Below are 26,795 nucleotides of genomic sequence, written 5' to 3'. Positions count from 1 at the left end.
AAACAGGCGGTCAGAGCCATTAAAAATACATGCTTTAGTTAAACATCTATTAGCAGAACACTGCCCAGGCCCCTAGAGATTCTCCTATTGGTCAGAACGACTCCACGCTCAGGGGAGGGAGGGTTTCTGTTAGAAACGGTTTCTCCCACAGCTGTTCGGTGTTACATCATTAGTCATCTGCTCCATAGAAAGTGTTCCCGTTTAAAGTCGCTCTATGGAGGCTGTATTTGGGGATCGTCAGTTCACATTAGCAGAGGAAAGGTGGAAGAAAATAATATATATTTAATTACTGTGAAATGGCTGTTTTCCTATCAATTTTACAACCTCCCAGTGAACAAAAGAGCCAAACCCAACATTTACATGTGGAAACTGGAAGAGACAACAAAATGGAAGAGTGCTCTCTCGTTGGCTGTTCCGTCAGCTGTTGACATATGCTACAAACATCCTGATGGTATTGTCAGCGCTCTCCAAAGCCTGCTCTGGTGAAGACCACTGCTCACTGGTGGCTGTATGTGTGGGGGAGAATAAGAACACTAAGCTTAAGAAAGTGACCAAGAAGTGGGTTAGATTAGGGAGATGTGCTGTATTAAGGCTGGTCTTGGTGAACGTAGTATATTACATTACAAAAGCGTAACAACAGTGTAGAAAACGACAAAGACAAAGCTGTCTCCAAATATCTGGTATAAAGTGTTACACTGCCATTGTAGTCAAGCAGAATGAATTAAATCTCATTACGATCTATTTATATAAAACTGCTAGAGGATAAGATAATTTATTTTAGACATCCATACACTCCCATCCATATGTATTTAGTCAGTGAAGCATTTGTTTTTTGGAGGGGGGGGGGGGGGGGGGGGCTCTATACTCCAGCATTTTGGATTTGAGATCAAATGTTTCATATTACTTGAAGCACTTTGAGATTCTATGAAAAGCGCTACAGAAGTTTAATAAATGAAAATGCTAACCTGCTATTGGTAATGGTGAGAGGTTAGCATGTTTTGTTGTAGCCTCTGTTATAGGTAATGGTGAGAGGTTAGCATGTTTTGTTGTAGCCTCTGTTATAGGTAATGGTGAGGTTAGAATGTTTTGTTGTAGCCTCTGTTATAGGTAATGGTGAGAGGTTAGCATGTTTTGTTGTAGCCTCTGTTATAGGTAATGGTGAGAGGTTAGCATGTTTTGTTGTAGCCTCTGTTATAGGTAATGGTGAGAGGTTAGCATGTTTTGTTGTAGCCTCTGTAACCTTCTCGATCGTCATTATTCCTGATTCTCTCTTGATTTTTCTTAATCGTGGCATTAACAGGATTCATTTAGAAGTGTTGATAAACATCTTATCTATTCACTTAGAAAGAAAACTACTCCAGACATCGTTCACCTTTCAGCTCCTATTGGGAAAAACACAACCAAAACCAACTGCATCCATCGAGTTTGTAGGGTCACCAGATTGATGTAATCATTGTGTACTAGGAATATAGGACCAAATACTAAAGTTTAGACCACTTCAATACTCTATAAGTGAATTTGTCCAAATACTTATGACTTCTTTAAATGTGGCAACTAGATACATGAAGTGCTTTCATATCTTAACAGTAAAACAGAAAAGGTGACATTTTGTACTGTCGCCTCATAGGAAACGTTTGATCTTAAATCCCAATTTCTGGATTATAGAGAATGAAAAAAAATGCTTCACTGTCCAAATAAATATGGAGGTGAGTATAGGAGAATAAAGTCCTCCTCCTTCGTCTAGTTCTTTTCAGAGCGGGGTTGGATGACCAGCTCAGGGAAGCCTGTGCGATGGTCCATCTGTCTGTCAAACAGCAGATCAGAGGCCTCACCGATGACCACCTCAGCCGTGGTGAACACCTCCAGGTCCCCCAGTACATGTCCTCCCACCGTCTTCCCCTCCTTGTCGGCCAGGCAGATATGGAGGTGAGCTTCCTTGTTCAGTGTGCCCACCAGCGACACGATCTCAAAGCGCTCGTCAAGATGGATCACCTGGAAACAGGTTGGAGGAAAATACAATTTAGGGTGGTAACACAAGGTTATTACAGTGCCTTCGGAAAGTATTCAGACCCCTTGACTTTTTCCTCATTTTGTAATGTTACAGCCTTATTATAAAATTGATAAAGAAAAATTTTTTTTTTTTTTTTTTTTTATCTACACACAATACCCCATAATGACAAAAACTGTTTTTTAGAAATGTTTATACATTCGTAAAAAAAACAAATACATTATTTACATAAGTATTCAGAACCTTTGCTATGAGACTCGAAATTGAGCTCAGGCGCATCCTGTTTCCATTGATCGTCCTTGAGATGTTTCTACAACTTGATTGGAATCCACCTGTGTTAAATTCAATTGACTGGACATGATTTGGAAAAGGCACACACTTGTCTATATAAGGTCCCAGTTGACAGTGCACGTCAGAGCAAAAAAACAAAAAAAACAAGCCATGAGGTCGAAGAAATTGTCCGTAGAGCTCCAAGACAGGATTGTGCCGAAGTACAGATCTGGGGAAGGGTACCAAAAAATGTCTGCAGCATTAAAGGTTCCCAAAAACACACTGGCCTCCATCATTCTAAAATGGAAGAAGTTTGGAACCACCAATACTCTTCCTAGAGGTTTCTGCCCGGCCATACTGATCAATTGGGGGAGAAGGGCCTTGGTCAGGGAGGTGACCAAGAACCCGATGGTCACTCTGACAGCACTCTAGAGTTCCTCTACGGAGATGGGAGAACCTTCCAGAAGGACAACCATCTCTGCAGCACTCCACCAATCAGGCCTTTATGGTAGAGTGGCCAGACAGAAGCCACTCCTCAGTAAAAGGCACATGACAGCCTGCTTGGAGTTTGCCAAAAGGCATCTAAAGGACTTTCAGACCATGAGAAACAAGATTCTCTGGTCTGATGAAACCAAGGTTAAACTCTTTGGCCTGAATGCCAAGCATCACGTCTGGAGGAAACATTGCACCATCCCTATGGTGAAGCATGGTGGTAGCAGCATCATGTTGTGAGGAGGTTTTTCAGTGGCAGGGCCTGGGAGACTAGTCAGGATCGAGGCAAAGATGAACGGAGCAAAGTACAGAGAGATCCTTGATGAAAACCTGCTCCAGAGAGCTCAGGACCTTAGACTGGGGAAAAGGTTCACCTTCCAACAGAACAACAACCCTAAGCACACAGCCAAGACAATGCAGTGGCTTTGGGACAAGTATCTGAATGTCCTTGAGTGGCCTAGCCAGAGCCCAGACTTTAACCCGATATAACATCTTTGGAGAGACCTGAAAATAGCTGCGCAGCAACGCTCTCCATCCAACCTGAGAGCTTGAGACTCTGCAGAAAAGAATGGGAGAAACTCCCAAATAAAGGTGTGCCAAGCTTGTAGCGTCATATCTAAGAAGCCTCGAGGCTGTAATCACTGTCAAAAGTGCTTCAACAAAGTACTGAGTAAAGGGTCTGAATACTTATGTAAATGTTATATTTCAATGTGTTTTATTTATTAGCAAACAATTTGCAAAAACCTGTTTTTGCTGTCATTATGGGGTATTGTGTGTAGATTGAGGATTTAAAAAAATATATATTTTAGAATAAGGCTAATGTAACAAAATGTGAAAAAAGTCAATGGGTCTGAATACTTTAAGGCACTGTATAGTAAACTTAAATTGAAACTAAAATGAAAACGAATCAAACAATATTTAGTAAATAATTAACAAACCTGTTTGAAAAACCGTTACAATATAGTTTTAGTTTAACTCCAAAACAAACTCAAATACAATCCACCATGAATTATGTTCAGTTTTAGTTTTTTTCTCTAAATTTAGGGCAACAATCTAATGGGATTTTCTAGCTTTTGGCGGGTTTTCAAACTACTGAATCTGGCGGGTAAATGCGGCCAGGAGATTGCGATGTTTCAAAGGCCTAGCTTGTGCATCACTGTCACTAGCTAACAGTGGGGGAAAATGCTAGGTGGCTAACTTGATTCTTTTAACATGTACTACTATAGTTCAATATAATTTGATTGGTGTAAAACATGGGCGAGAGCGAGTTTTCTTCCGCCCTATTTTTTGCACCAGTCTCGGCGCTATTCCTTTTAAAATCCAAGTCACATTGAGATTGACTTTATAATTTAAACCTAACCTTAGCTCTCGAGAACCCAAGACTATACAGCCAGAGTTCTCATTTGAACAATTGACCCCAGTTTCCCAACGTGTACAACCCTACACGTTAATAATCACTGCGTTTAGGAAACCTCAGAAAGTCTACTCCCCAAAATGTTTTTACAAAAAGATACACTTACTGTGCGCCATTATAACACAGATCCCCACTGTGTTTTGCGTTACGCTTCCTGAGCTAATGAAAAAAAAATATATACTACGTCTGCTCCAATTGGTAGTTAGTCTTGTCACATCGCTGCAACTCCCATACCGACTCGGGACAGGCCACGGCTGAGAGCCATGCGTCCTCCAAAACAGCCCTGCCAAGCTACATTGCTTCTTGACACACTGCCCGTTTAACGCGGAAGCCAGCCGCACCAATGTGTCGGAGGAAACACCATACACCTGGCGACCGAAGTCGGCGATGGGACAAGGACATCCCGGCTTGCCAAACCCTCCCCTAACCCGAACGATGCTGGCCCAATTGTGCGTTGCCTCATGGGTCTCCCGTTCATAGCCGGCTGCGACACAGCCTGGGATCGAACCCGGGTCTGTAGTGACGCCTCTAGCACTGCGATACAGTGCCTAACACGGAACCCAAACCTGCTGCGCGCGTGCGCTATCGTGCATAAATGTATTTTGCCCCCCCACACCAAACGCGATCACGACACGCAGGTTAAAATATCAAAACAAACTCTGAACCAATGACATTAATTTGGGGACAGGTCGAAAAGCATTAAACATGTATTGCGTTAGCTAGCTAGCTTGCGCTTGCAAACGTTAATTTGTCCTATTTAGATAGCTTGCTGTTGCTAGCTAATTTGTCCTGGGATATAAACATTGAGTTGTTATTTTACCTGAAATGAACAAGGACCTCTACTCCGACAATTAATCCACACGTAAAACGACCAACCGAATCGTTTCTAGTCATCTCTCCTCCTTCCAGGCTTTTTCATCTTTGAACTTATAAGGTGATCGCATCTAAACTTTCATTGTATTACCACGACAACCGGCAACAAAGTTCGTCTTTCAATCACCCACGTGCGTAAAACCAATGAGGAGATTGCACATGGGTACCTGCTTCTATAAACCAATGAGGAGATGACTTTCAGCGCGATCTGCGTCAGAAATAGGAACGACTTCTATGCCCTTGGCGTTGCAGACGCTTGTTGGTGTGCGCGAGCAGTGTGGGTGCAATAATTGAATAACATGGATTTCTAAATTTATTTTGCGACGCTGAGCGTTTCACACTTGACCAAATCACCCCAGCTAATCAAAATGGCCATGGAATGAGGAGGACTAACCTAACTTATGACCTGAAGTGACATCCCAAAAAACTATACAATGCAAATGGCTCCTAGCCTCCCACACATTTCTTTCCCCAAACTAAATAATATAAAACCGAAGAATATTTTTATACAGCTATAACTAAAACTATTAAATCCGTTCGGAAAGTAAACTGAATTCAAAATAAACATCTAAAAACAAATAAAAACAACTATAATAACCTTGGTAGTACAGCATTACTTAAAACATTTTTTTTTTTAATAAAAGTGGAACTGACAGGTTATTTGACTCAAAATGTCGTGGCGTACAGTAAGACATTGTTGGATGCAGTTCAATGCATGATTAATATAATTCACCAATACATTTCTTGGTAGTCCAAAAAATATTACTAGCAGGTTGTAGATCACAGCTGGCTTGGTACATTGTTTACTGCCTCCACCCATTCCGGATGCACTGTTTCAGTTTCAATGACTTAATATTTGGAACAAACTCGGACGACTAACTAAGGCAGGTAATGTCAATACAATCAAACTAGCAAGGGCAATGATCACAAGTAATTTGTGGCTAATAGGCTAGCGCACATGTGTCAAACAAGGCCCTCGGACCGAATAGGACACACAAGCAAGTATAAATTAGTTATCTTGAGTTACTTCAATTGCGCGGCTTTCATGTGTCCCATTTACAGCGCGCAGCGGAGGGAAAGTGTACAGACATGTAACAGTCCTAGCTAGACTACTAAAATGTTGCAGTCTGGCTTGGGTTTTTAAAGCTTGACAATGAATAACCAAAAAACGAAACAAAACAGCATGTAAAGGAGAAACATGTAGGCCTGTTACTGCAACATTTGAGAAGTAGTCTAGGCTGGCTACTCAACTACAATACATATTGTGTGCCCGATACAGTAACGCGGCATTCAACCACACAGGTGATCCATGCAGTGCAAAAAAATGAAAAATCTATTTTAAGTTGAAATGTTACAACAACCTATAGCTACGTCTTTGTTATTTGGAGTTATTAAATACTTCTTGATTAAGGCCGCAGCATATTCTGCATACATTATTTATCCTTTGTTAAAATGCTATATACAGCATCATATGTACGTGGACATTAAAAGGGCTATATTTGATCTAATAAAACAATGACCAGTTTGGGTCGCAGTTGCAATTTTTGTATAGACAACTAGGCCATGTCTGGCCCGCGAATTCCTTGTGTTTTTTTCAATATGGCCGTGCGCGGAGTCGAGTTTGACACACATGGGCTAGCGTATCCATTTACGTAGCTAGCTATTTATTTAGAATGCTAAAAACACGGAGACTAACTTTGGCTAGCTAACGTTAGCTGCTGGGAGGATGTCATTTGAGGAGTGGGTGAGTGACCGACTTGTTCCCTCATCGTTTTTCGGTGGGTACAGCTAGAGATGCAGGTGTCATTTGGTTAGCTAGAAACATGTCAATCGCTTTGCTAGTGTTGATAATGGGATATGGAGAAGGGTGAGCCGGTCAAGGATCGATTCAGACAAGGTGGTAAATTGTATGACAAGCGACAGTTTAATTTAAGAGTAAAGATATCTGGTACAAGCGTGCACGGACTCGTTCTGTCTGGCTCATAGGGAACCGTCGGAACAGAGCCCAGATAACAGAGTGCATAGACATTTTATACAGCACAGAAAGTAGGTTGAGTCTGGAAGTTCTGGTCCTCTGGTTGGTCCTGATGAGTTGGGCGAGGTCCCCTTCAGGCTAGTATCACTGTCCCATTGGCTCTGAGTAGAGTTCTTTGTCTTCAGAAATGTTCAGCTAAAACAGGAGTTTAGGTGTGTGCGTAGATGTTCCTATTTTGACATATCTGTGTGTCTCTGTGAAATGTTCAGCTAAAACAGGAGATTTTGTGTGTGCGTAGACGTTCCTGTTTTATCAGTTTTTATGAAAGGTTTGCCTCAGCCCTCTGTCCTTGGGTGTGTGTGTGTCTCAGTATCTCGTGAAATGCAGAACCAAGCACCCTTTTCTTATCAGTGTTTATGAAAGGTCTGTGCCAGCCATCTGTCTCTGGGTGTGTGTGGGTCTCAGTATCTGCTTATGAGTTTGTGAGAAACCCTGTTTTGAAAGAAGTTAGTTATAACAACGTAATAGCAATATGCTTGTGTTATTTTAAATGGTATTTATTACAAAAGCTAACGTTAGCTAGATATGTTAGCGTATCTTAGTTATTTGGCATCGATCAAATGGACGGGCAGGCAAGTTCCCATTCAGTTGTCAAAACGTGGGTTGGTACAAGCATACATTGGCAGGCAAGCTGCATAAGGAGGAGCAGGCTAATATTCGCCATTGTTTATCAGTGCAATTTTGATGGCCAACAGGCTGAAAAAGTTTGAGAGGGTTTATCTAATGTTCCCTCGTTAATTTGAGCTAATCTCGCTCTGGCTAGCATTCAGCTAGTTGTTGATATTGTTGATGTGCATAGGCAACTGAGGGAGAGCTTACCTTTTCGTGGTTGTTTAACGAATAGGACTGTGACGTTCTCAAATGTCAGAGGACTCCTGTGGTACATATTTTACCAAAAGGTGGCTTTTGGTGTTCCAAATGGTCTAAAATCTCGCTGTTGCTACTGCCTCCAATTTGTAAGTCGCTCTGGATAAGAGCGTCTGCTAAATGACTTAAATGTAAATGTAAATGTAAACAGACAGTCCAGTTCAAAGTGAATGATGGCAGGCCCCTATGGCAAATTGCTTATTTGCATACAGGCCTACTGTAGCTCTGATTGTCTATGGCGTGATTGTCTATGGCGCACCGGTTTGTGTAGACTCCAGCCCTGGTCTAGACATGTTTTTATTAGGTTTTATTTACTGCAGTGTTGTCCAAGCGCACAGCCGTGTTCCCACTCTATTGCCACAGAATGTTCAGAAATGCCTTACTATACGCCCTATCCAAACATTAAAACGTTAAAATGACCATATATAAGTGCTCTTTTGTCTGATTTAAAAAAAAATTAAAGTCATTCTTCCTGGCGGTGTATACTCTATGAACAGATTTTAAAAGATTTGTTGCTAAAACGCGGTCAGTTCCACTTTAAGCAGGTAGTCCAAATGAGCTCAGAGGACCTCTTTCCCAAGGGAGACTGTAGTGTAGTATTACTGTAGTATATTGTCATACTATAACACAACACGTACCCATTTATGAGAGATTTGCTGTGTGTACAACAGTGCTCAAAGGCCCTTTCATCATGTCCTTTGACATCTTGCCAGATGTCCTCCCAATCCCACTCAGTGCCAACACAAACCCCTGTGAATTCTGTGGAGGCACTTACAAGACTTGGCTGCGTCCCAAATGGTACCCTATTCCCGATATAGTGCACTACTTTAGACCAGAGCCATCAGAAGCCTGCTCAAAAGTATGGACTATGAAGTGTATAGGGTGCCATTTGGGATTCATTTACAACAACAATTTAGACACTTCACCAGAAGCATGACGGATGGTTGCCAGCCAACATTTCTGCCAAGTACCTCATTGGTATTCCCTGCAGTGGCGTTTGCCAGCCGGAGTGTTGCCTTGGTTACGCTACCCACACAGGTGATGATGAATGGCGCTTTGAGGTTTCTCTCCTCCACGAATGCCAGCAGGGAGCACAGCAGCTCCTGTCCCGGCCCAAAGCGCACTGCGTGGACCTTGAGGGCAGAGCCTGCAGATGCCTAGGCACAGTGGACATAGAAAGTAGAGGTCGACCGATTATGATTTTTCAACGCCTATACCGATTATTGGAGGACCAAAAAAAGCCCATAGCAATTAATCGTCCGATTTCAAAAAATAAAAATAAAAAATATATATAATGTATTTGTAATAATGACAATTACAACAATACTGAATGAACACTTATTTTAACTTAATATAATACATCAATAAAATCAATTTAGCCTCAAATAAATAATGAAACATGATCAATTTGGTTTAAATAATGCAAAAACAAAGTGTTGGAGAAGAAAGTAAAAGTGCAATATGTGCCAAAAAGCTAACGTTTAAGTTCCTTGCTCAGAACATGAGGACATATGAAAGCTGGTGGTTCCTTTTAACATGAGTCTTCAATATTCCCAAGTAAGAAGTTTTAGGTTGTAGTTATTATAGGAATTATAGGACTATTTCTCTCTATACGATTTGTATTTCATATACCTTTGACTATTGGATGTTCTTATAGGCACTTTAGTATTGCCAGTGTAACAGTATATCATCAACCATGTGTAGTTAACTAGTGATTATGTTAAGATAAGTTTAATGCTAGCTAGCAACTTACCTTGGCTTTTTGCTGCCCTCGCGTAACAGGTAGTCAGCCTGCCATGCAGGCTCCTCGTGGAGTGCAATGTAAGGCAGGTGGTTAGAGCGTTGGACTAGTAACCGGAAGGTTGCAAAAACGAATCCCCGAGCTGACAAGGTAAAAATCTGTCGTTCTGCCCCTGAACAAGGCAGTTAATCCACCGTTCCTAGGCCGTTATTGAAAATAAGAATGTGTTCTTAACTGACTTGCCTAGTTAAATAAAGGTGTAAAAAAATATAATAAATAATAATAAAAAATAATAATAAGAAGAAATATTTTTAAAAAATCGGCAAATCGGTGTCCAAAAATACAGATTGTTATGAAAACTTGAAATCGGCCCTAATTAATCGGCCATTCCGATTAATCGGTCAACCTCTAATAGAAAGGAATGGGGGGAGACCGAGACATGAGCATGTTTGGTACTGGGCTGGTGGTGAGCTGTAGCATTGCAAAGCTCCCAAACTTTATTCACTCCCAACCCCTAGCAGCCATCGCTTCTTTCTCCTTCTCAATCTGGGGCTGCTCTCTATTGTTCCAGGCCTGGCTTGACCCAATTATGGTTTCCCGGAGTCATTGAGCCCAAGAAGTCCATTAATCATAGTTCACACGTTGGGTAAAGGGGAACAGAGTGAGAGGAGAGGGGAGGAGGATAGAGGTATAGACTCGAGAGGCACACTCGCTAGGATGGTGGTCCATTCAGTTCTTTAACAGGATCATCACGGTTAACTAAATACGAGCCTGACCCCATAACCTGCGGTAAAGACATGGGCCCCAGCCGGTGTAGGCAAATGAGTTTCTCACCACCTCAGTGTTCTCTCCAACGGATTCCATATCGTATTCTCATTTACTCAGTGTTCACCCTGCTGGTCTTCAACCGCCTGACAGAGCAGCTCTGCATTACAGAAGTAAACCATAACATCATGATTCTTCTTAAAGCTATCCACGGCTTGCCTCGTTCAACCAACCTGATCTCACGAGCTGCACATTCAAGTCACACAAACTGAAAGGCAACGGGAGCGTAGCGGTCAGTCAGTTTCATGAGGCTAATCAACAATTTATCAATAATTACATTGAGGCAAATCATACAGTATGACCATAAGCCAAGGAGTTTGTATTGGAAAGTTAGGCTTCATCTTGAAATGGAGTCAGTCTTCAGGACTGGTACATGTGTGGTTCAACTCAGAAATCCACAACCACAAGCACCACCTGGCGAGTAGTTCATTACAATAAAGGAAAGGGAGGATATTCTGTCTTTCTCCAAATCCTTCATTCAAACCAGCAGCTCCGGTTTCCTCCTTTTCTCCCAGCAGGGGAGGAGATTGCAGAATGCAACATTCAGAGGAGGATGATGGGAGGAGTCAGACTGGATTGGTGGACAAGAATGAAAGGAGAAACATTTGCGTCATTGATGCAGATTTTTAAATTGTATTTATTTAACTAGACAAGTCAGTTTAGAAAGAATTCTTATTTACAATGACGGCCTACCCCACCCAGCCAAACCCTAACGACGCCGGGCCAATTGTGTGCCGCCCTACGGGACTCCCAATCACGGACGGTTGTGATACAGCCTGCAATCAAACCAGGGTCTGTGGTGAAGCCTCTAGCACTGAGATGCAGTGCCTTAGGCCGCTGCGCCACTCGGGAATATCTAAGTTTTGTCCCATTAACTAGCCCCTATTCAGATCATTAGGCAATTTGTCATATACAGTGGGGAGAACAAGTATTTGATACACTGCCGATTTTGCAGGTTTTCCTACTTACAAAGCATGTAGAGGTCTGTAATTTTTATCATAGGTACACTTCAACTGTGAGAGACGGAATCTAAAACAAAAATCCAGAAAATCACATTGTATGATTTTTAAGTAATTAATTTGCATTTTATTGCATGACATAACTATTTGATCACCTACCAACCAGTAAGAATTCCGGCTCTCACAGACCTGTTAGTTTTTCTTTAAGAAGCCCTCCTGTTCTCCACTCATTACCTGTATTAACTGCACCTGTTTGAACTCGTTACCTGTATAAAAGACACCTGTCCACACACTCAATCAAACAGACTCCAACCTCTCCACAATGGCCAAGACCAGGGAGCTGTGTAAGGACATCAGGGATAAAATTGTAGACCTGCACAAGGCTGGGATGGGCTACAGGACAATAGGCAAGCAGCTTGGTGAGAAGGCAACAACTGTTGGCGCAATTATTAGAAAATGGAAGAAGTTCAAGATGACGGTCAATCACCCTCGGTCTGGGGCTCCATGCAAGATCTCACCTCGTGGGGCATCAATGATCATGAGGAAGGTGAGGGATCAGCCCAGAACTACACGGCAGGACCTGGTCAATGACCTGAAGAGAGCTGGGACCACAGTCTCAAAGAAAACCATTAGTAACACACTACGCTGTCATGGATTAAAATCCTGCAGCGCACGCAAGGTCCCCCTGCTCAAGCCAGCGCATGTCCAGGCCCGTCTGAAGTTTGCCAATGACCATCTGGATGATCCAGAGGAGGAATGGGAGAAGGTCATGTGGTCTGATGAGACAAAAATAGAGCTTTTTGGTCTAAACTCCACTCGCCGTGTTTGGAGGAGGAAGAAGGATGAGTACAACCCCAAGAACACCATCCCAACCGTGAAGCATGGAGGTGGAAACATCATTCTTTGGGGATGCTTTTCTGCAAAGGGGACAGGACGACTGCACCGTATTGAGGGGAGGATGGATGGGGCCATGTATCGCGAGATCTTGGCCAACAACCTCCTTCCCTCAGTAAGAGCATTGAAGATGGGTCGTGGCTGGGTCTTCCAGCATGACAACGACCCGAAACACACAGCCAGGGCAACTACGGAGTGGCTCCGTAAGAAGCATCTCAAGGTCCTGGAGTGGCCTAGCCAGTCTCCAGACCTGAACCCAATAGAAAATCTTTGGAGGGAGCTGAAAGTCCGTATTGCCCAGCGACAGGAGGAGGAGTGGGCCAAAATCCCTGCTGCAGTGTGTGCAAACCTGGTCAAGAACTACAGGAAACGTATGATCTCTGTAATTGCAAACAAAGGTTTCTGCACCAAATATTAAGTTCTGCTTTTCTGATGTATCAAATACTTATGTCATGCAATGAAATGCAAATTAATTACTTAAAAATCATACAATGTGATTTTCTGGATTTTTGTTTTAGATTCCTTCTCTCACAGTTGAAGTGTACCTATGATAAAAAATTACAGACCTCTACATGCTTTGTAAGTAGGAAAACCTGCAAAATCGGCAGTGTATCAAATACTTGTTCTCCCCACTGTAGCTTATCATATAATATTTATCATGGATGGATGAACAAAAATACACTACATGGCCAAAAGTATGTGGACACTTGATCATTGAACATCTCATTCCAAAATCATGGGCATTAATATAGAGTTTGTCTCCCCTTTGCTGCTATAACAGCCCCCACTCTTATGGGAAGGCGTTCCACTAGATGTTGGAACATTGCTGCGGGGACTTGCTTCCATTCAGCCACAAGAGCCTTAGTGAGGTCGGGCACTGATGTTGGGAGATTAGGCCCGGCTCGCAGTCTGCGTTCCATTTAATCTCAAAGGTGTTTGATGGGGTTGAGGTCAGAGCTCTGTGCAGGCCAGTCAAATTCTTCCACACCGATCTCGATGAACAATTTGTGTATGGACCTCGCTTTGTGCACAGGGTTATTGTCATGCTGAAACAGGAAAGGGCCTTCCCCAAACTCTTGAAACAAAGTTGGAAACATAGAATCATTGTATGCGGTAGTGTTAAGATTTCCCTTCACTGGAACTAAGGGGCCTAGCCCGAACCATGAAAAACAACCCCAGACCATTATTACTCCTCCACCAAACTTTACAGTTGGCACTATGCATTGGGGCAGGTAGCGTTCTCCTGGCATCCGACAAACCGAAATTCATCCATCGGACTGCTAGATGGTGAAGTGTGACTCATCACTCCAGTTCAGTGTGTCAAATCGGAGGGCCTGTTGTCCGGACCTCTGGCAGTCTCTATGGGGGTGCCACAGGGTTCCATCCTCGGGCCGACTCTCTTCTCTGTATACTTCAATGATGTTGCTCTTGCTGCTGGTGATTCTCTGATACACCTCTACACAGACGACACCATTCTGTATACTTCTGGCCCCTCTTTGGACACTGTGTTAACTAACCTCCAGACGAGCTTCAATGCCATACAACTCACCTTCCATGGCTTCCAACTGCTCTTAAAACGCAACTAAATGCATGCTATTCAACCGATCACTGCCCGCACCTGCTCGCCCGTCCAACATCACTACTCTGGACGGCTCTGACTTAGAATACGTGGACAACTACAAATACCTAGGTGTCTGGTTAGACTGTAAACTCTCCTTCCAGACTCACATTAAGCATCTCCAATCCAAAATTAAATCTAGAATCGGCTTCCTATATCGCAACAAAGCATCCTTCACTCATGCTGCCAAACATACCCTCGTAAAACTGACCATCCTACCGATCCTCGACTTCGGTGATGTCATCTATAAAATAGCCTCCAACACTCTACTCAACAAACTGGATGCGGTCTATCACAGTGCCATCCGTTTTGTCACCAAAGCCACATACACTACCCACCATTGCGACCTGTATGCTCTCGTTGGTTGGCCCTCGCTTCGTACTCGTCGCCAAACCCACTGGCTACAGGTTATCTACAAGTCTCTGCTAGGTAAAGCCCCGCCTTATCTCAGCTCACTGGTCACCATAGCAGCACCCACTCGTAGCACGCGCTCCAGCAGGTATATCTCACTGGTCACCCCCAAAGCCAATTCCTCCTTTGGTCTTTCCTTCCAGTTCTCTGCTGCCAATGACTGGAATGAACTGCAAAAATCTCTGAAGCTGGAAACACTTCTCACTAGCTTTAAGCACCAGCTGTCAGAGCAGATCACAGATTACTGCACATAGCCTATCTATACATTTAGCCCAAACTACTACCTCTTCCCCTACTGTATTTATTTATTTTGCTCCTTTGCACACCATTATTTATATTTCTACTTTGCACATTCTTCCACTGCAAATCTACTATTCCAGTGTTTTACTTGCTATATTGTATTTACTTTGCCACCATGGCCTTTTTTTTGCCTTTACCTCCCATCTCACCTCATTTGCTCACATTGTATATAGACTTATTTTTCTACTGTATTATCGACTGTATGTTTTGTTTATTCCATGTGTAACTCTGTGTTGTTGTATGTGTCGAATTGCTATGCTTTATCTTGGCCAGGTCGCAGTTGCAAATGAGAACTTGTTCTCAACTAGCCTACATGGTTAAATAAAGGTGAAATAAAAATAAAATAAAAAATAAACTCCAGAGAACGCGTTTCCACTGTTTGAGTCCAATTGCGGCGAGGTTTACACCACTCCAGGTGACGGTTGGCATTGCGCGTGGTGATCTTATGCTTCTGTGCAGCTGCTCGGCTATGGAAAACTATTTCACAAAGATCCCAATGAACAGTTCTTGTGCTGACGTTGCTTCCAGAGGCAGTTTGGAACTTGATAGTTGCAATAGACAGACGATTTTCACACGCTACGCACTTAACTTCTTCTTAATAGGGGGCGCTATTTTCACTTTGGGAAAAAATAGTGCCCAAATTAAACGGCCTCGTACTCTGTTCTAGATCATATGATATGCATATTATTATTACTATTGGATAGAAAACACTCTGAAGTTTCTAAAACTGTTTGAATTATATCTGTGTAAAACAGAACTCATTTGGCAGGCAAACTTCAAAACATGAAGTGAGAATGGGTCTCTGTGAAGGGCTGCTCCTATTCAATTGCCTTGTATTTATGGATATGTCAACAGGCAGTAGAACGTTGAATGAGGTGTCTAGCCTGATGTGGGACCGAATGAGAGCTTTTGGAGTGACAGGTCAGCCATATTGGCAGTATTTTGCTGCGCACCTGGGAGCACCATATCTTTTTCTGCAATGCGTTAGGTAGACACGAAGAAATGCTCCGTCTGGGACGTTATTGGATACATATGAGAAAAACATCCTAAAGATGGATTTTCAACTGAGTTTGACCAGTTTATTCGACTTTTATTATGACTTTTGGAATTTTTCGTTCCATGCGCCAAACGTTCATGGACATGTGAGCTCCACTATGCTAGCCAAAGTTGCTAATTCGACAGAAGAAATGGACATTCTAAAACAAAACAACGATTTATTGTGGAACTAGGCCTCCTGGCACTGCATTCTGATGAAAGTTCATCAAAGGTAAGAGAATATTTATGATGTTATTTCGTATTTTTGCTGAATATGTTGACTCCAACATGGCGGAGAATGGCTGAGCGCTGTCTCAGATTATTGTATGCTGTGCTTTTTACTAAAGTTATTTTTAAAAATCTAACACAGCGGTTGCATTAAGAACCAGTGTATCTTTAATTATATGTCCAACATGTATTTTTCAGCAAAGTTGATGAGTTATTCTGTTAGATTACGTGACTCTCCAAAATTTCTCCGGACAATTTGGAGCATTTTTGCGCCATGTTCACAATGTAAAACCAGGATTTGTAGCTATAAATATGCACATTTTCGAACAAAACATAAATGTATTGTATAACATGATGTTATAAGACTGTCATCTGATGAAGTTGTTCAAAGGTTAGTGATTCATTTTATCTCTATTTGTGGGTTTTGTGAAAGCTATCTTTGCGGTGAAAAAATGGCGTTGTGTGTTGCGCTATTGTGGTGAGCTAACATAAATATACGTTGTGTTTTCGCTGTAAAACATTTTAAAAATCGGACATGTTGGCTGGATTCACAAGATGTTTATCTTTCATTTGCTGTATTGGACTTGTGATTTCATGAAATTATATTATATGATATTCCCTGTGGCGCTAGGCTAGGCTATGCTAGTCAGCGTTTCTGATGAGGAGGATCCCGGATCCGGGAGGGTGAGTCGGTAGAGGTTTTAAGCACTCAGTGGTCCCATTCTGTGAGCTTGTGTGGCCTACCACTTCGACTGAGCTGTTGTTGCCAGGCATGGTGGAGAAATTAATATTACATTATCTGGGAATAGCTCTGGTAGACATTCCTGCAGTCAGCATGCCAATTGCACGCTCCCTCAAAATTTGAGACATCTGTGGCATTGTGTTGTGTGACACAACTGCACATTTTAGAGTGGCCTTTTATTGTGCCCAGCCCAAGTTACACCTGTGTAATAATCCTGCTGTTTAATCATATTCTTGATATGCCACATCTGTCAATTGGATAGAATATCTTGGCAAAGGAGAAATGCTCACTAACAGGGATGTAAACAAATTTGTATACAACATTTTACATGTTGCGTTTATATTTTTGTTCAGTGTAGTAGCGTTGTCTTCTCTTCACTAACAGTTGAAACTCAAACATAGAAAAACAACCTAGCTTGTGAACAAAGCTATGTAAATTGCCATGAAACACATGGGCAAAGTCAAGTAAATTAGACCAATTTTTTATGCCAGTGTGCAGCGCCTCTAAAAATGAACCATGAATGAGTTATCTACACGTGAGCACAGCCCCCAGCCAGGCAGTTTCCCAGTGCGAGGTGGAATAGGCTAGATAGAATTTGTGCGATTAATTTACCAGCTATAAAACAAAAACGGCATAAATACTTTTTAAACAGCTACTGCAGCATTTATTTTACTATAAATGTGATCATACTTGACTTTTTTTATTTTTTTATTCACAAATGCGAGTGAAATGCTCGCACTGTGGAGCCCTGACCACCCGCCGACGTGGCTGGTGAAATAAACATCTTAAAGCCAATGTCTGAAAATGTGGTTAGTCTCCGTATGCAGGTTGTGATGCAATAGTGGAGTCTCCGGAGGCCAAATTGTGCTCCGTACTGTATCATTGTGCGCCTCCCAAATGTTGTAACAATGCGGATGGGTCCATATAGCTCCATAATTGACATGATTGGTTGACGGTAGGCGGGGGCAGGAGGTCCTGTATAAACACAAACACACATCCTTGACAACTTCCTTCACAACAGGTCTACTTAACAGCTCTGTGCAAGAAGTATGAATGCCCTGACTTCTGCAGAGGCCGTATCACAGTAAATTCTGCACAGCCCAATGCAGATTCCAGATTGACTACTCAGCACCTTTTACCCGCCAATGACAAAATCTACCCGCATATGGCAGGTGTTTATTTTAGGCCCTGATGGTCTATAATGTTTGTAACATGGTTTGTTAGTATCTAACCTGCCACAAACACAATCAGGGGACTTTTGTTCGAATCAAAACAGTGATTGTAACCCTGGCTCTGAACAAGCAACTTCCAGCTTTGTCACAGAGCAGAGAGAGGCCCTGATGACTGCACGCTTTTAAAGCACATAATTATCAAACCTCTGTGAAGCACCTCTCTGTCACTCTCTCCTGCTCATCTAACTACTTCAAATCCCCCCAAATCCCCTGGATTGGATCACCACACATAAACACTACAACCAAGTGACAACCCAAATATTTCAGGTGATGAATACATGTTTTGAGTAGCTGTAGTGTGCTTGATTATGCAAGGACATTTTGGTTAGACAACGACAATTAATGCACATTTATGTATGGGAAAACTTTAAAAGAGAAGATGCCAAAGCGTGTATTCATACATACAGACATAATGCAATCTCTTATGGGCAGATGACGTTACACTTCATTTATATTGCTATGTTTGTTATAGGTTACCCCATTCATAGACGCTAACTACCTTTAGCACCTACTGATGAAGGTATCTTGAACACGCATTGATTGTGGGACGTTCCTTATGTTTCCAAAATGTATCTTTCATATCAGATAGAAATTATTATTTTTTAAAAAGCTTAAATTACTACACACAGCCATATCTCCATGTTACAGAGAAAACCACCTGGGCTAATTAACTATCTAGCATGCTCCGCACACCTGTGTGTAACAGAAGAAGGCCACCAGAAACGTGTTATAACTGACAAATACTGTTGGCTGCAACTGTGATAAGGCTGATTATAACAGCGTACAGTAAGTGTGTATTTTGGAAATATTTTTGAGGTGATATGAAAGTAAATGGCTTTATGTTTCTAGAACAGTATCGCAATTGAGATTCGATTCATGTTTAGATGGGGTATTTGGCTGTTTTGGCTGCCAGAGCCAGTCTACCTCTGAAAATTAGGTAGTAGTCTGGGCCCAGTTTCCCAAAAGCATCTTTAGGCTAAGTTCATCATTAGAACCTTTGTAGGAGCATCGGTATATCTCGAGCTGTTTTCCAAAACCATCGTTATTAACGTTGCACTTAAATGTAGAACCGCTAAGTGCGTCGTTAGATGTTTTTTTTGCCCTTCTTCATCACTTTATACAATATAAACATGGTTAATCGTCTCTCTGTGACCACTTTTAACTTCAGAACAAAGTTGACTACACATACAATGTTGCCAACCAATGTCTTTGCAATTGATAGAAACAAGCAACTTGTAAAAAGATGCTTCAAATGAAAATAAATGCATTAAAATATACAATGAGCTCAAAGTATTGAGACAGTGACACATTTGTTATTTTTGGCTCTGTACTCCAGCACTTTGGGTTTTAAATGATACAATACAGGATGTTAAACTGCAAATGGTCAGCTTTAATTTTCTGGCTATTTTCATCCATGTGGGGTGAACTGTTTAGAAATTACAGCACCTCTTTTTATTTATTATTATTTTTACATAGTCCCCTCTCCATTTTAGAGTACTAAAAGTATTGGGACAAATTAAAGTAACTTTTATTGTAAATAAGAATAGAATGTTTCTAAACACTTCTACATGAATGTGGATTCAGTTTTTTTATTTACAATTAAAGTGAATCCAAAATGACACAATATATTATTTAGCCTACCATTCATTTCTGTTGGACACAAAATAATCTGAAACACAACCAAAACAAATAAAATGCATCCAACAAATTTCTAGAGTCATAAGTTTGATGTAGTCATTACGTGCTAGGAATATGGGACCAAATGTTTAACTTTTTACTACTTTAATACACATTTGACCAAGGAGAGTGATGGGAGTGCTGGATCAGATGACCTGGCCTTCACAATCACACGACCTCAACCCAATTGGGATGAGTTGGACTGCAGAGTGAAGGAAAAGCAGTCAATAAGTACTCAGCATATGTGGGAACTCCTTCAAGACTGTTGGAAAATAAATCCTCATGAAGCTGGTTGAGAGAATGCCAAGAGTGTACAAAGCGGTCATCAAGGCAAAGGGTGGCTACTTTGAAGAATCTCAAATATATTTTGATTTGTTTTTTGGTTAATACGTGATTCCATGTATGTTATTTCATAGTTTGTCTTCACTATTATTCTACAATGTAGAAAATAGTCAAAATAAAGAAAAACCCTTGAATGAGTAGGTGTCCAAACTTTGACTGATACTGTAAGTGAATTTGTCCCAATACTTTTGGTCCCCTAAAATGGGGGGCCTATGTACAAAAAGTGATATAATTAGTAAACGGTTCACCTGATATGGATGAAAATACCCTCAAATTAAAGCTGAGTCTGCACTTTAACCTCAGTCATTGTATAGTTATGTTTTGTACATAATGTTGATCCTACCATCTCTTATGACCGAAAAGAGCTTCTGGACATCAGAACTGGGATTCCTCACCTCAAATTGGACGAGGAGTTATTCTTCAATGAGTCGGACGCGAGGGATATACTGCAGACACCAGGCCCTGATCCCTGTGATTCGCTGGAGAAAAGGAACTGAGATTGAGGCAAAAGATCTGGGTGCCTTGCGAGGATCAGGCGACGAGTGTCTAATCTGCCCTTGCCTTCCATTCTGCTAGTTAACGTTCAATCACTGGAAAATAAATAGGACGAACTGAAAGCACGTACAGTTGAAGTTTGAAGTTTACATACACCTTAGCCAAATACATTTAAACTCAGTTTCACAATTCCTGACATTTAATCCTAGTAAAAATTCCCTGTCTTAGGTCAGTTAGGATCACCACTTTATTTTAAGAATGTGAAATGTCAGAAAAATATCATTTATTTAATATTTTATTTCTTTCATCACATTCCCAGTGGATCAGAAGTGTACATACACTCAATTAGTATTTGGTAGCATTGCCTTTTAAATTGTTTAACCTGTTTGGGATAGGGGGCAGCATTTTCACGTTTGGATGAAAAGCGTGCCCAGAGTAAACTGCCTGCTACTCAGGCCCAGTTGCTAATATATGCATATTATTAGTAGATTTGAATAGAAAACACTCTGAAGTTTCTAAAACAGTTTGAATGATGTCTGTGAGTATAACAGGACTCATATGGCAGGCGAAAACCTGAGAAGAATCCAACCAGGAAGTGGGAAATCTGAGGTTTGTAGTTTTTCAACTCATCGCCTATCGAATATACAGTGTCTGTGGTCATATTGCACTTCCTAAGGCTTCCACTAGATGTCAACAGTCTTTAGAGCCTTGTTTGATGCTTCTACTGTAAAGGAGGGGGGAATGGGAGCTGAATGAGTCAGAGGTCTGCCAGAGTGGCATGAGCTGACCACGCGCGTTCACGTGAGAGTGACCTGCGTTCCATTGCAATTCTAAAGACAAAGGAATTCTCCGGTTGGAACATTATTGAAGATTTATGTTAAAAACATCATAAAGATTGATTCTATACATCGTTTGACATGTTTCTACGGACTGTAATGGAACTTTTTGACTTTTCGTTTGGACCTAGTGATCGCGCATCATGAATTTGGATTTGTGAACTCAAGGCGCGAACAACAAGGCGGTATTTGGACATAAATGATGGACTTTATCGAACTAACTAACACAAACATTTGTGGAACTGGGATTCCTTGGAGTGCATTCTGATGAAGATCAAAGTGAATATTTATAATGCTATTTCTGACTTCTGTTGATTCCGCAACATGGCGGGTACATGTTTGACTTGTTTTGGTCTCTGAGCGCTGCACTCAGATTATTGCATGGTTTGCTTTTTCCGTAAAGATTTTTTGAAATTTGACAAAGCGGTTGCATTAAGGAGAAGTATATCTATAATTCTGTGCATAATACTTGTATCTTTTATCAACGTTTATTATAAGTATTTCTGTAAATTGATGTGGCTCTGTGCAAATTCACGGGATGTTTTCGAGGCAAAGCCAAATGTAAACTGAGGTTTTTGGATATAAATATGAACTTGATCGAACAAAACATACATGATTTGTGTAACATGTTGTCCCGGGAGTGTCATCTGATGAAGAATATCAAAGGTTAGTGATTCATTTTATCTCTATTTCTGCTTTTTGTGACTCCTCTTTGGTTGGAAAATGGCTGTATGCTTTCTGTGACTAGTTGCTGACCTAACATAATGATATGTTGTGCTTTCGCCGAAAAGCCTTTTTGAAATCGGACACTGTGGTTGGATTAACAAGAAATGTATCTTTAAAATGGTGTCTAATACTTGTATGTTTGAGAAATTTGAATTATGAGATTTCTGTTGATTGAATTTGGAGCCCTGCAATTTCATTGGCTGTTGGCGTTCCCAGACAGGTTAACTTGGGTCAAACGTTTCGGGTAGCCTTCCACAAGCTTCCCACAATAAGTTGGGTGAATTTTGGCCCATTCCTCCTGACAGAGCTGGTGTAACTGAGTCAGGTTTGTAGGCCTTCTTGCCCACACACGCTTTTTCAATTCTACCCACAAATTTTCTATAGAATTGAGGTCAGGGCTTTGTGATGGCCACTCCATTACCTTGACTTTGTTGTCCTTAAGCCATTTTGGAAGTATGCTTGGAGTCATTGTCCATTTGGAAGACCCATTTGCGACCAAGCTTTAACTTCCTGACTGATGTCTTGAAATGTTGCTTCAATATATCCACACAATTTTCCTACCTCATGATGACATCTATTTTGTGAAGTGCACCAGTCCCTCCTGCAGCAAAGCACCCCCACAACATGATCCTGCCACCCCTGTGCTTCACAGTTGGGATAATGTTCTTCGGCTTGCAAGCTTCCCCCTTTTTCCTCCAAACATAACGATGGTCATTATGGCCAAACAGTTATATTTTTGTTTCATCCGACCAGAGGACATTTCTCCAAAAAGTATGATCTTTGTCCCCATGTGCAATTGCAAACCGTAGTCTGGCTTTTTTATGGTGGTTTTGGAGCAGTGGCTTCTTCCTTGCTGAGCGGCCTTTCAGGTTATGTCGATATAGGACTCGTTTTACTGTGGATATAGATACTTTTGTACCTGTTTCCTACAGCATCTTCACAAGGTCCTTTGCTGTTGCTCTGGGATTGATTTGCACTTTTCACACCAAAGTACGTTCATCTCTAGGAGACAGAACGTGTCTCCTTCCTGAGCAGTATGACGGCTGCATGGTCCCATGGTGTCTATACTTGCATACTATTGTTTGTGCAGATGAGTGGTACCTTCAGGCGTTTGGAAATTGCTCCCAAGGATGAACCAGGCGGTCTCAGAGGAAGGCCCTAAAAATTGTCAAAGACTCCAGCCACCCTAGTCATAGACTGTTCTCTCTGCTACCACAGGGCAAGCGGTACCGAAGCGCCAAGTCTAGGTCCAAGAGGCTTCTAAACAGCTTCTTCCCCCAATCCATTAGACTCCTAAACAGCTAATCAAATGGCTACCCAGACTATTTGCACCCCCCCTGCTGCTACTCTCTGTTATTATCTATGAATAGCCACTTTAGTAACTTCCTGCATGTACATAATTACCTCGACATAGGTGCCCCCGCATGTACATAATTACCTGACATCGGTGCCCCCGCACATTGACTCTGAACCGATACCCCCTGTATATAGACCCGCTATTGTTATTTACTGCGGCTCCTTAATTATTTGTTTTTCTTATCTCTTACTTTTTTTAAATAGGTATTTTCTTAACTGCATTGTTGGTTAAGGGCTTGTAAGTAAGCATTTCACTGTTGTATTCGGCGCATGTGTTATTGACTATGTTTGTCTATTCCATGTGTAACTAACTCTGTTTGTGTCGCTTTGCTTTGCAGTTGTAAATGAGAACTTGTTCTCAACTAGCCAACTGGTTAAATAAAATAAATAAAATATTTGATTTGAAATACAATATGATATCGGCCTATTTCAGTCATATTGAAATACATTTCATGTTCAATAAATCGTTCTATTTTGCTACTTTTAGAGTACTGTCTGTCATTTGTCTCAATATATTTTATGACGTGTGCGCAATGATGTGCCAAATGGGTGATTTAGTGCATTTTTATTGGGTAAGCATTAGAATAAGCCACCTCAATATTTGTAGCCATGGGTGGTAATATCTCTGTAGGAGCTGATCCGTCGTCAGTATTGTGAAAATTCCAGTATCAACAAATGCTCCAACGATGCACTTAGCGACTGTTCTCTCTGCGTGGTGTTTTGGGAAACACGTTACATCTTTGGCTGCTGTAGAAAAGATGCATCGTTACAACACCCATAAGCATAAGATCTATCGCTATCGAGAAACTGGGCCCTGGAAAATATTGCGTTGAGAGCAATGGCGGTCGGCACCATTTAAGATGAGGGAGGACTATTTTTTATGAGCATGACCTTATTTCTATTACAGCATATTGGATGACTGTCATTCATATTCCATTCACCCAACTCAATGTAACATCGATAGGTTTAGGCTACAACATGATACTCAAGTTTTCCCAATAGCCATCATGAGGTTCTAACAACCTAGCCTACGAATGAAAGTTTAGAACACAGGTCGACAGAAATGTGAGTAATCAAGGTGTCAGACAGTGACACATTCAGTACCGCCTTGCACACTCTGGCCTGCATCTAGCTGATCTAGAGTCTAATCATTAGGTTTAGTTGCAAATGAGAGTTTCTATTGGACAAATTCAGGTATGTTTATCCCAGTATCATTGCATATGCTGAGGGTGCTGCAGCACGCCCTGAAAAATCAGTATAACAAAAAAAAGAATTGTGCACTGGGACTTCACTAGTCCTGTATTAGCGGACCGACATAGCCGTCTGTAGTGCGGGCAACATTTTGTTGCAGCACCCTCACCCCAAAACATTTTCCTGCAGCTATGTTTGTAGCTACAATTCCTTCTTGCATCTATGCGCTCTCCTCCTCTCACCTTTTCCCTTAGCTTGTGGACTTCAGTGCACAACACATCAGCTGTCTGACCAGGTGAAATAATCTTTACAAGCCAAACCTTTATATCATAACCGCTAACTGCTACACACAGCCTAAATCGTTGTCACCATTATTAGCCAACGTCATAGTCAATATAGCTACTAGAACTAACGCATTAGTAAACCCGCTACAATCCTGCAGCGGTTTAGCAGTTACACCAGTTGGCCCTGGTGGCAATAAACTAATAAAACTGACCTTGACTTGGAGTTCCAGTGTTGTAAAGCTATAGCCAGCTAGCATCCCTCTCTGAGCCAAATGTTTTTAGTAGGCTAAACTAGCTAGCTGCATTCGCAGTAGATGAAAATGAAGGAAAAAAATACAAATATAGCTCTCTTGCATCTCCTTCATTTTTGAAGAAATTAATTTCTTAAACTCTTCAACTATTGTTTCTCTCTCTGAGTCAATTACTCACCAAATGTTATGCACTGCAGCGCTAGCTAGCTGTAGCATATGCTTTCAGTATGAGATTTATTCTATGATCCTTTTATTGGGTGGACAACATGTCAGTTCATCCTGCAAGAGCTCTAACAGGTTGGAGGACGTCCTCCAGGAGTTGTCATAATTACTGTGTAAGTCTATGGAAGAGGGTGAGAACCATGTGCCTCCTGGGTTTTGTATTGAAGTCAGAGGACGGAAACTAGCTGTCCTCCGGCTAATACACCATGGTGCTACCCTACAGCGCTGTTGAGGCTACTCTATACCTTTATTGCAAAACATGTTTTTTAATCAATTATTTGGTGACGTGTGACTATATTTTGTACAGTTTTATCTATGCAATTCACTGAGGAAGACGGTCCTCCCCTTCCTCCTCTGAGGAGGCTCCACTGTTGTGACCTTTCTCATAGATGCCACATTTCAAGTTTTGTGTCATGGTTAATTCAGTGTTTTTCACAAAATTTTAAATGGCGGACCCTGAGGCAAATTTGTTCCTTGTGAGGAGAGGGACCAAGGTACTGCATTTGATGACTTTGGGTCAGTGGGTGAGGGCCGTGATCTTCCCAAGTTATCATTTTCAATCTCTTGTTATGGCGCCACCCTCTGGCCAATCAGTGTAATTTAACAACGCATACCAAGGTGCTGGCTTGTTTTTACCAGCACTCGTCACCCGAACGAACGTACGAACGGAGACAGATCCACAGTCCCCTTCCCAATTTCATCGTGGGGGACAGTAACATTAAAGTCCTTAGACCTTAAGGAGTAACAGTAGGCGAGCCGTCTACACTCATTAACAGTACATTATTGGGCTAGTTATAGGTTAAAGGCCTATGAACATCACACGCAGCAACTCCGATGCTCACATTCCTGCTCACCCGATCTTGACATCGCTAATGAGATAAGACCCAGGTCTATGCAAACCCTTTACTGTAACCTTATAGAAAGCAGAATTAATTGGGAAAAAACACAACGCTGTCGACAGACAAATAACACACTTGGTGTGCATATCCTATGTTCAAGATATTTTGTACCTTGGGTGATATGTTGCTCCCGTGGAGAGCCCTAGAACGACGGAGGGTTAGTAGCCAAACTAGTGTATTTATGAATCTAAATACCTTGACAACCGATGTAAAACAAGACATGTATTAAAGCAGGAAACAGTCGGTCAACTCACCATACTTTCAAAGAGACCGCCAGTTTAGGATTGAAGTTATGTATTTCTTCCTGCCACGTACATAACGTGGCACTGTTTAATAAAAAGTTAACTTCCCCTTGTTTGAGAAAGTAGTAGGTCAAGGTACACAGATTCCGGTGCATGAACTGCTGAACGTTGCAGTTAAAACACACACCCCACTGCTGTTTTCTGTAGCCTACCCCTTAAAATCCAAAATATTGGTAATTAAATGGGCATTACGTTGTAGCCTACGCTACATGTTAAACCTAATATAATTTCCCATAGCGTATTTTCTTCTCACCCAATTTATTGGCTTTT

At 41.5% G+C, this 26,795-nt stretch overlaps 1 protein-coding gene across 2 annotated transcripts; it reads right to left on the bottom strand.

Annotated features, from left to right (window-relative positions):
* Positions 1-262: 262 nt before the first annotated feature.
* LOC139583083 (bifunctional protein GlmU-like) lies at positions 263-26,795 on the bottom strand. 2 transcript variants are annotated; one of them, XM_071413826.1, is made up of 4 exons: positions 26,478-26,795; positions 8,931-9,116; positions 1,833-1,992; positions 263-506 (listed from the first exon to the last, which is right to left on the bottom strand). In XM_071413826.1, exons 1-4 carry the CDS (start codon positions 26,478-26,480, stop codon positions 418-420), a joined length of 438 nt encoding a protein of 145 aa, XP_071269927.1. In that variant the 5' UTR covers positions 26,481-26,795; the 3' UTR covers positions 263-417. The 2 variants fall into 2 exon arrangements, with proteins under 2 accessions (XP_071269927.1, XP_071269926.1); XM_071413825.1 differs by lacking the exon at positions 263-506 and having other exon boundaries at positions 842-1,992.

Source organism: Salvelinus alpinus, chromosome 8 (assembly GCF_045679555.1).
Source record: "Salvelinus alpinus chromosome 8, SLU_Salpinus.1, whole genome shotgun sequence".
Classification (NCBI taxonomy): domain Eukaryota; kingdom Metazoa; phylum Chordata; class Actinopteri; order Salmoniformes; family Salmonidae; genus Salvelinus; species Salvelinus alpinus.
The sequence above is the reverse complement of the archived record's forward strand: the minus strand, read 5'-3'. Positions and strand labels throughout refer to the sequence as shown.